Raw genomic sequence first — 10552 nt, forward strand, 5'->3', positions numbered from 1 at the left:
CTTTTCTGTCAACCCAAAAGACAACTTTCAATGCAAGTAGAGGCACGAAATTGCACCCACAATGTGCTGTTATAGCAATAATAAGCCTATTGTACACAGAAACAGAGATAGCTGAACTTGAAATTGGCATTTTGTACTAACCGCCCCCCTCCCCACCCCACATGAGACACTTTCTGTCTACGCAAAAAACAACTTTCAATGGAACTTGAGGCATCAAATTGCACTTCCAATGTGATATAAGTATGCTCTATTGCAGAAATCAGTGACAGTGGTCTTAATAACCCTAGGCCTAGTGCACATATACTGATAAATCTAAACATGGCATTTTGTAACAGGTGCCTCCTTCCCTATATGCAAGGTGTGCCAACGGCATGTCGTCTTCACCGAAGTCTTCGCTGGAGCTGCATGGGTCCTCGTGACCTACAGAAATCAAAGCCACAAAAAGGGTATAGTTGGTTGTCATTATTAAGTAAGTTAATTCAGAAAACACAGCAATGTGACATCAGCACTTTGGAAAGGGAAGTACAGTCAAACCTGTCTATAGTGCCGATGCGATGGCGAACCCACATCATGGGCCACTTCTGGGATGGCGAAGCTGCGCCAGAGGTGTCTCCTCGTCGCTGGATTCACTGCTCTCTGCTGGAGATACAGAAACAAAAGACATACATGTATTTAGCAATAAAGACACATTATTCAACATAATACAAAGTCACTGACTTGAGTGAAATAGTGTGTAAGTGATTTCATTCAGCTCACCTATTTGTACAGCGCGACGTGACGGAGCTGCGCCATAGGAGTCTCCTTAGCTTGGATCTTTTTACAGGTGTGAGAGCATAAGTATGTTTGCGTGTAGCGAACATTTCCAGGACATCCCAGTTTGTGAGGGACTGGAATGTACATCTTGATGTGGGAAGTCCATCTTCGTCTAGCCTATAAATCAGATAAATTACAGAAGGAAATGAATAATTGAACATACATAAAAAAATTGAACATACATAAAAAATTAATGAATTCCATACATGGTACTTAAAAAAAGGTCCTACACACAAGCAATAATGAAATCACCATAATAAATCCTAGAGACAATATTTGTTTTATTCTGAACCCTGGAAGAATTTACCCCATGGCTAGTGAGTTTCTTATGTAATGAATACAAAATATATGAACACAATAAAATTTGTGCTACCACAGTCAATAAATGAATTTAAACCCAGAGAAATAAACTAAATTAGGAGTGTATAAAGTACGCAACATGTGGCTGATTCGAGATCGGGATACTATAGGCAAAACCTTCTTTCCCAAAAATGGTATGAATTATAAAACAAAACTGCAACTGGAAACATGTTGGTGCGCCCCCCTCCCACCGCCACCCATAACATACCATAACAAGAAAATGTTCTAAATTCGCCGTCTATTTACGAGGTACAAGACAAAGAAAATCTATCACATAATGTCTACAAACTATATATGCGTGCTTTGACTGTAGCTTGAGTGAAACAAACTCGATTACGTGTCGAAAACTCACCGGAAAGTTACGTCCTTCATGCCTCTGGACAGCAGGGAAAATGGCGGCGCCTTGAAAACGTCGTCTCTCCGACTGACACTCTCCGCGCCGATGGCCATCGCACGAATATTATTGCTTCTATGGCCACGAAAATCCACACAAATGTGAACAACACTGCTACCTACACACACATTCTATGCGGAGTTTGATATCTTTAAGAAATTTTGAGTTACTACGTGAAGAAAAATGACCTATTTTCAACACCGCACGCACTAACCCTGCACTGCACCAAGCTATCCCCGCATAGGCAAGTTGGTTTCTCCCAAATATTAGCTTTCAGAAGCTGGTCTTGGATTGGCTGTACGACTTATTTCAGCGAAGCGACGACCAATCAAAGTTAGTATTACATCTAGGCCCATTCTGGGCGCGCGCACTTTGAAATTGGGGTATGGGATTTAATACATTAGCGCAGGCGCCATTTTGAATACGCCGACGGCCCGAGCGGCGTGAAAACTGACTTATGTACGGTTTTCAAATTGCGATAAAACATGATATAGAGGGAAATACCAAACCAAACTTGGCAGACTTATAGAACTTTTTGCGTTCTTTCAGGTGATATGTTCGGATTATAATAGAAATTCCAATTTCCTGGTTGAACATGCCATGAAAATGCCCCTGGTGTTTAACTTTCACTTTGGCCTCCCTACCTATGATTACTAGATCACCTCTGAATAGGTCTATGTTGCCAACACTGTCTGGGCTCAAAGTATTTTCTCTCAATGCCCACTTGGCAACCTATAAGCCAAAACCTAGGTTGCCCATCAATATTTCAGGTTGCCATCAACACTGACTGTCTATTTTAGAAGGCAAGCCATAAGCCAGGCTTCCTGTAACTAAAGCTCTGATGCCTTCCCCAGAAGTCAGTTCTGGCGTCGATACTGCCAGTTGGTAAGCAGACCTTAAATAGGCCTTTGCTCAGTTTCTAGACATTGTATTTTTATCCTAGACATTGTATTTTTATCCTAGACATTGTCTTTTTAGATACATGTATTTTGTGTTGTCTATGTTGTCTATGGGCTCTGCCTGAATCAAACAATAAATAAAATAAATAGATAAAGGTATCGCTGGCTCACATGCTGGCAAAGGCAGGACACGGTTTATTTTAGAAGCTGTTACTTTTACGCTGGGCAACCTGGCATCTTTAATAGGTCTCACATAGAAACCATCACTTGCGCGGCAAGAGTGGGCATTTTGAACCTGGGTACCGGCATATGTAAAAACAACAGAATTTTCAAATAGGACATAAACTCTACTTCAACATCAGGGCTCGAAATTTATTTTTGGGAATAGGTGCACTGGTGCACCCAACCAAAAAACTTAGGTGCACAAAAATTTTTTGGGTGCACCATATAAACAAAACCTAATTACACATCTTACTGGTCCTCTTCTGAGCTTAAATTTGAAATGCACTGAGGGCTAACTTCAAAATCTTAAACAAGTAGTACAAGAAAGATTTTATTATTTTTCTGACACTTAGATGTCAAGAATATCTTGTATACTACTATACATTTGATACGTACAAAAATACCTACAAAAATATTTGGGTGCACTGGTGCACCGGTGCAGCCAGAGAAAAAAATTGGGTGCACAGCACCAAATTTGGGTGCACTAAGGTGCAAATGCACCCAGTATTTCGAGCCCTGAACATCATTACTGTCTGCTCAGATTGGTTGTATGGAGCTTACGTGGAGGCTGTGATCCCGGTGTTCCAGCCGTGCCCGTGCCGGCAGGTGCAGGGGGAGTGCCGGTGGCAGAACCCTGGGCAGGTGCAGCTGAACCCTGTGTAGCTGCAGCCGAGCCTTGAGTAGCTGCTGCAGGTGCTGCAGCTGGGGCGGGGGGTGCAGCTGCGGCAGGTACCTCCATCGATGGGGGGAGACCCTAGGAACCACAACAACTGTATGAACACCTTTTTTCAGGGGTATCCCACTTCTGACACCATCTTACAGTAGAATTTGATTTAGTCAGGGACCGATGATGGCACTATGTTGGCACGTTCTAGAGTATAAGTTAGTACAGATATAGGGAAACTATACTTCAAGAGAGGTAACATTTGCAAAGCAAATGCATAATGTTAACCTTCGCATATGGTTTGCTTTGTTAATTCTCACTCACAAACACATTCACATACATGTACTACTAGTATATGGTGACAGGAGCAGAGCAGACCATGAAATTGCAACATTATGTAACCCAACACCAGTCACCATGGTGACAGGTATCAACAAATCATGTCATTGGTCAGGTCATAGGTCACTGTTTGGAGAAGAAGAGGAAGAAATTGAGCAAAAACAATATGTTTTCCTTCGGTAAACATAACTATGTGCACCTTCATTTTGCATAACAGTTACCACATAATAAGAACGAGCTGAATTGTTTTAATGAGGAAAAAATGTGAGGACACTGCCTTACCGTAAGAAGGTACTCCACAGCTCTGTCAGGGTTGTTAAAGCTTGCTCTCAGAGCAGCAACAACCTACATGAGGAAAAAAATAGTTATGTTTTCAAATAGCTCTTCCACTGAGTTACCTGCAAAAAGCATATTATAATGCAGTGCCTTGAAATTCTCACACTAGTATTCTCACACTAGTAGACTACCGAATGTCTAAAATAAAGTTTTTTGTTTCGGTCATCATTGAAGACCAAAGTAATTTTTCAGTCCTGCAGAGTCATTTTATTGTGGACTGTACTCTACATAATAATGAGAGAAAGATTCTCTTCAATTGTATACAACAAGATCATTTCCCTAGCTTTAGATAGAAAGGAAAAATTCACTTTCATCATGAAACTCGATAATCCTCATACTATAATCTTCATCTCTTCTTACATTTACAACTGTTTTAAGAAGCGAGAAGAAGCAGAACCTGTACATATGTAGTTTACTATAGATATATTTTAGTCTACCATCGCTATTTACCATAACATGTACTTAAATTGAAATGAGCAAAAAAACATACAATAAAGGTCTTTCATTCATTCTTAAACCTCTTTATCAGTCTTGTACCTGACATTATGTTTAGACACATAGCCCTACACGTGTAGGTATGGTTTTTAATTTTTTTACACCTCACCTGGTCTCTTTCGAAGCCCATTGACATCATGTTCTGTACCATTGTTTCATAGGCTGTGCCAGTCACTGGGTGGGAGATATGAAGAGACATGCAAGTTTTAAACAGTGATTCCATGCATTTCAATATCTTTCTTGCAAATGTTGTTTAGTCACACATCACTGCACCAACATCTAGTTGCACACTTTTTAGAAAAATTTTTTTGAGCGAAAATGGATTTTAAAACACTAGTACTAACTCACAGTGTATTAAGTTTTATGCGCTTATCTGTCACAGTGGCAAACACTAGAATTGTTCAAACATGTTGAAATGACCAAGATTCAACCTCCAAAGCCATCATCATGAGGAACAATAGATTCTTTGCCTTGTAAGCCATGACAAGACAGGTCAAGTCAAAGGAGCAAAGAAGCATGACTTAAATGGAAAACGCTTGTAGTTAGTGATGCATACCGATTCACTGGACTTGGATCCGGACTTGTAAGAATGTTTAGGCTCAAGTAAAAAAAAACCTAAAAGTCAACAACCGAGTCCGGACTTACTACCATAAACGACCATTTCACAAACCCCTTTTCTTTCCAAACCACCTCAAACCTTCCATAGATTGCAAAATCTTTGCTGCAAAACAAAGAAAACATTGCCATCGGGCATCGTCAAGTTCAGGCCTCCATGTTATGTGGCCAAAGTTTCACTCACCCAGACAACATTGCAAGGTTGCCATTTTTGTATGCAATTTTGTATATGCCATGGGTTTAGGTCCAGACTTACAAGTCCGGACCTGAACCTAAACCTCTGGACTTGAATCCGGACCTGAACCTAAATGTGGGTTTAGGTATGCATCACTACTTGTAGTACAACTAACTCAATAGTAGGCATCATCACAGTAATGTTGGACTGATGATTTACAATGTCATTTTGTACTTCAGTTTTAGATGTATGGAAAAGCCAAAGGAATCATCCAAACCGATACCTTCAAACTTAATAAAAAAAAGAAAGAGGCAAAGGTCATAAGCAGGGCTCAAAATTCATTTTTGATATTTGAATTTATATATATACACAGGTGGACTAAATCCAGACCTAAATATTTAGTGCACCAGAAAACCAGCTACTTGGTAACACAGAAAAGGTTTACCCCCGGTAGGTGCACAACATAAAATAAAGTAGAATGTCAGCAAAACCTAATCGCAAACCTCACAAAATTTAAAATTCAATAGCTAATCTCACTTCTGGTTTTATTTCTTTTCTAACACTTAGATATCAAGTATATGTTGTATACTAAGTTTTTACATAAACATACACAAATATCTAGATGCACCAGTGCACCTACATAATGCTGTTAAGAGTCCAAAATTTGGCAAATTGCTGTACAGCTCCAACAAAAGTTCATATTTATATATCATAAGCACCAGGCCTTTCGAGCCCTGTAAACGGCATAATTAGCAAAGTAAAAGATACATCTTTCTGGTTGGCTATCAATAGTGATGCATACCGGTTCACTGGACTAGAATCCGGACTTGTAAGAATGTTTAGGTTCAAGTCCAAAAAAACCTAAAAGTCAAGAACCGAGTCCGGACTTATTACCATAAAAGACCATTTCACATACCCCTTTTCTTTCCAAACCACCTTTAAGTAAAACCTTCCGTAGATTGTAAAATCTTTGCTGCAAAACGAAGAAAACATTGCCATCGGGCATTGTCAAGTACCTGCCTCCATGTTATGTGGCCAAAGTTTCACCCAGACAACATTGCAAGGTTGCCAACATGCAATTTTGTATATGCCATGGGTTTAGGTCCAGACTTACAAGTCCGGAACTGAACCTAAACCTCTGGACTTGAATCCGGAACTGAACCTAAAATTGGGTTTAGGTATGCATCACTAGCTATCACAGAAAGGCACTCTTCTGTTACATTTGTAGTAGAAAAAGAAGGTGAGTAAGTGTCTGCTGCAAACAAACTGGTCACACCCACTGCAAAGGACGAGGGTAAAAAAACTTGCACTCATGCCAGAAAAGGAAGGAGAGTGCACTAACTTTGGAAGGGGGCATACTGCGCCATGTCAGCTACAATAGAAACAGTAGGATTTAGAAAAATATGCACAGAATGGCAAGGATCTAAGATGCAATTCCTTAGTTAAAGAACGCTGGCATCTTAGAGGACATTAATCTTAAGTTAAGTCCTTTGATAAAGGATATGACAACAATATGTTGTTGCTTTTATTTCCTACAGCAACTATCAAAAGTTACACAGCTAAAGAACAAACTGTTCTAAAGCTAAGAGCATTAGTGAGTTTGAGCAAAAGTTGGTGCAAAACTGTCCATTCACTGGTCAATGCTCAAACAAATAAAATTTCATAAACGATAGCAGGATTCTAGAATCCAATATACTACATGAGATGTAAACGTTTTTTTTCCGACTTATGCTAGCAATCTCCTCATCTGAGATCTGAGGTCAATGTTGTGCTACGTTCTAGGAAAGGCCACATGTGAAAGATAACATGGGATCTGCCCACCTAATGTTGACTCTGCCTGTGCCAGAGATGAGCTGGAGGGCCCAGAAGCAGGTGCTGTTGTTGGTGCTGCAGTTTCACTGAGGAAAAAACAAATATTTTCCATTAGGCCACAACAATTTAATTTCTTGGTTAACACATTTTTCTAAAAAAATAATGGAGCGGGCTGGCAAAAAAAAAATAAAAATAAGAATAAATGGTACGATAGCTGCCATGAAGTTAACACACCAGGCTGGTTCAAAATTTAAACAATGAATTTTGAACTTTTAATGATACCACTGCATTGAAAGATGGAATAACTGTAACAACTAGGAAAACTGTTCAGGGCATAATATGAGCACTATGAGGTTGATTCTGAGCTTTTTATTTTTTTTTGCAAATCAGAAAAAAAAGAAGCAGGCGAATCTGTTAACCAAGAAACTAAATTGGTGTGACCTTAGGCCTAGAAAAAAAATGCTGTGTTTCCTGTTTCAGTCTTCAAAAACATTAGGTTTGGTAGGTAGGGATTCCTTTTTTTCTCTTTTCTTTAGACTTTGGCGATTTCAAGTGATCCAAAATTAATTATACAATAAAGTTTAACAAAATAAAAGTTGCATGAGGACACTTTCAATGTCAATGTTAGAAAACTGATTGTATATTTCATCATTCTGGTGTCAGATCATAGAGCTAGAAAAGGTCTATCAGCTCGAAAAATTTATGTCCCTTCGAGGGTCCACCCAAAAAAGTCTTGTTGGCAGTTTTTTCTAGGGTGGCCAAAAAAAGGAAATAACATTTTTTTCTAGGCCTTACATTTAATCATGTTAAAACTGACCAGAGGTAAAATACTGAAAGTAGCAGTATAAAAAAAAGTTTCTTTACTCAACAACTACAGATTTTCATGTCACTGTCTCAGTGTCTGTTACCTCTTTCAGTACAACAATGGCTGTTTCTGCTTCATACTTCATACTTTAGCTAAGTGTTACAGTAATTCTGTTGCCCTGAAGAAGGTGACAGATATTGGATGTGGAAACCCATGGTTGGTAAATAACCTTCTTATAGTTATACAGCCTCTCGCCAACCTGATGAAATTATTTATGGACTGATAAGGTACCAAACATTATATCATACCGGGGCCGCGATAACGTTCGATAACGGGTCCCGGACCGGGCCGTACTTTACGGTTTTGCCCTAAACGCGTGGGCCACTTTCGAAAATTCGAATACAGAATCCGAACGTTGGAACTGATGTTGTTGCATTTTAGGGTTTATGGGCAGCAACTTTTGGCTCATATTGCATTGGATTTTCTTGGGTGGGTATGACAAATAAAATGCAACACGGTGTATTCCGCATTGCCCTTGGTCCTGGCCCTCCCACGAGTCAGATCACCCGACGACCGCATCCGACCCGCGGTCGGGCCGATACCTCGGGCGATACAGAATACCCCATGTTGTATTCTATATATACAGCTTTTGCTACCTCAAACCTGTAATAGCTGCATACAAGTATCAAGAATCTTTTCCCAACCTGGGCTGTGCAGGTGTAGTCTCCTGTTTCTCTTCTTCTTTCTTCTCTTCTTTCTTTTCCTCCTCCTTGGGTTTCTCCTCTGTGGGCGTGGCAGCAGCTGCAGGTGCGGGTGTGGCTGCAGGTGCGGCCGCAGGTGCTGCCTCTGCCTTTGGGGGTTCCTCTTTGGCTGCAGGCTTGGGCTGGAAAATTGCATACACTCTGTAAGGCTACACTACTGCTTCTTACTGTTGTTGTTTAGGCCACACCAATTTAATTTCTTGGTTAACGGATTCGCCCACTTCATTTTTTTCTGATTTGCAACAAAAATCAGAATCAACTGCAAAATGCTTATATCTTGCCCTGAACAGTTGAAAACAGTCCTTTTCTTCCTAGTTGTTACAGTAAGTCCATCTTTCAATGCAGTGGTATCAATTTCATTGTTTAAATGTTGAACCAGCCTGGTGCGTTGACATTACAGCTTCTATCGTACCATTTTGGGCCATAGTAGGATGCCTAGCCTGTTTTTATTGTTTATTTTATTTCGCCCGCCCGCTCCATTATTTTTCTAGAAAAATCCGTTAACCAAGAAATAAAATTGGTCTGGCCTCCTTAGGCCTAGGAAAAAAATGTTCTGTTTCCTGTTTCCTAACAGACTCTAGAAAAAACTGACAACCTTAGCCTTTTTGTGTGTGTGGACCCTTGTTGCAAGGGACATAAATTCTTCGAGCTGATCGACCTTTTCTAGCTCCATGATCTGACAACGGAGTGATAAAAATGTTGTACAATCGGTTTTCCATCATTGACATTGAAACTACATTGTATAACTATAAGTGTCCTAATACAAGTTTTACTTTGTCAAACTGTGCCTAAGTTGGATCACTATGCATGTATAGAGATCACCAAAGTGTAAAAAAAATGAAAAAAATGAAGACAATGCCTACCTACCGACCCTACTGAAACAGGAAACACATTTTTTTCCTAGGCCTTACAAAAGGTAGCACACACTGGCTTGTACATTTCATTGTGTAACAATCTATTCACTCTTTGTTTATGGACACGTATTCACTATTCGGATGTCGTCTATTTGACAAAAAATGCCCCCCACATCTGCTTGGAGTGTTCCCCACCTTTGTCACCATGACGACGACAAAGTTCTTCTCGTCGATCTTGTACTGCGACAGCGGGAGGTCATCCTGCAGGATCTTCCCTGTGGGAAATAGATTACCGTAAATCCACGCACTTTCACTGTGGTTTAACTTCTCTAGGAGGAAAATATATTCAAGAGGTGAAATGATTTTGTATTACATTCACTGTGTCATCAATTTGCAGTAGAGAGGCCAATACAAAAATGGTGAAAATAGAAAAACAAAAGTGGTATCACGATTTAAAACTAAAGAACAGTACATTTGTATTTTGAAGTTGTTAATCTAGCCTAATTGAAGCTGGTGCGCCGAAGAGCGGTTCAACTTATACCAGCTACATGTATACAGATACAGAAATCTGTCTAGTGACCATGCAAATTTTCCAAGCAAGTTATACTTTGAAACTAATATGTATGCAACACACATTGCATCATATTTTTGCTATCATGATCTGAACCATGCAAGAATTTCAGAACAACAGTTCATGTGCACAGTTGAGCAGCAGAAAGACATTTAATGTGAAATTTTTAATATACAGCATGTCATATTTTAACAATAGCATACATTTGTACATACCTGTGCAGTGCACAACATATTTCATTCCTTGTACTGTATAAAATACACTCACTCACTATCCAATACAAATCTAATAAAAATAATTTTACTGTTAAAGAAATGAGCACGTCGGCAGAACGTCCTGCACCTGCGCGAAACCCGTAATGTATTGTGCATCGTACTTCGGCAGGACGTCTCATATAAGGTCGTATTCGCGCATATAAGGTTTACAAGTCCCCCAAC

The 10552-nt window shown here is 39.7% G+C and overlaps 1 protein-coding gene and 1 long non-coding RNA gene across 2 annotated transcripts in view; both read right to left on the bottom strand.

The window, feature by feature from the left end:
* LOC109476078 (UV excision repair protein RAD23 homolog A-like) overlaps positions 1–10552 on the bottom strand; it is a 20691-nt gene that overhangs the window by 7188 nt on the left and 2951 nt on the right. The window contains 7 exon segments of the mRNA XM_019776937.1: positions 3250–3442; positions 3974–4036; positions 4632–4696; positions 6655–6684; positions 7134–7210; positions 8634–8812; positions 9740–9819. Coding sequence (XP_019632496.1) covers positions 3250–3442; positions 3974–4036; positions 4632–4696; positions 6655–6684; positions 7134–7210; positions 8634–8812; positions 9740–9819 — 687 coding nt within the window.
* On the bottom strand, positions 298–2201 carry LOC109476081. The gene is made up of 4 exons (XR_002140593.1): positions 1526–2201; positions 757–930; positions 535–639; positions 298–420 (listed from the first exon to the last, which is right to left on the bottom strand). It is a non-coding gene; the product is annotated as an uncharacterized LOC109476081 (long non-coding RNA).

The sequence above is a fragment of the Branchiostoma belcheri genome, unplaced genomic scaffold, assembly GCF_001625305.1.
Source record: "Branchiostoma belcheri isolate BF01 breed outbred unplaced genomic scaffold, Haploidv18h27 scaffold36, whole genome shotgun sequence".
Classification (NCBI taxonomy): Eukaryota; Metazoa; Chordata; class Leptocardii; order Amphioxiformes; family Branchiostomatidae; genus Branchiostoma; species Branchiostoma belcheri.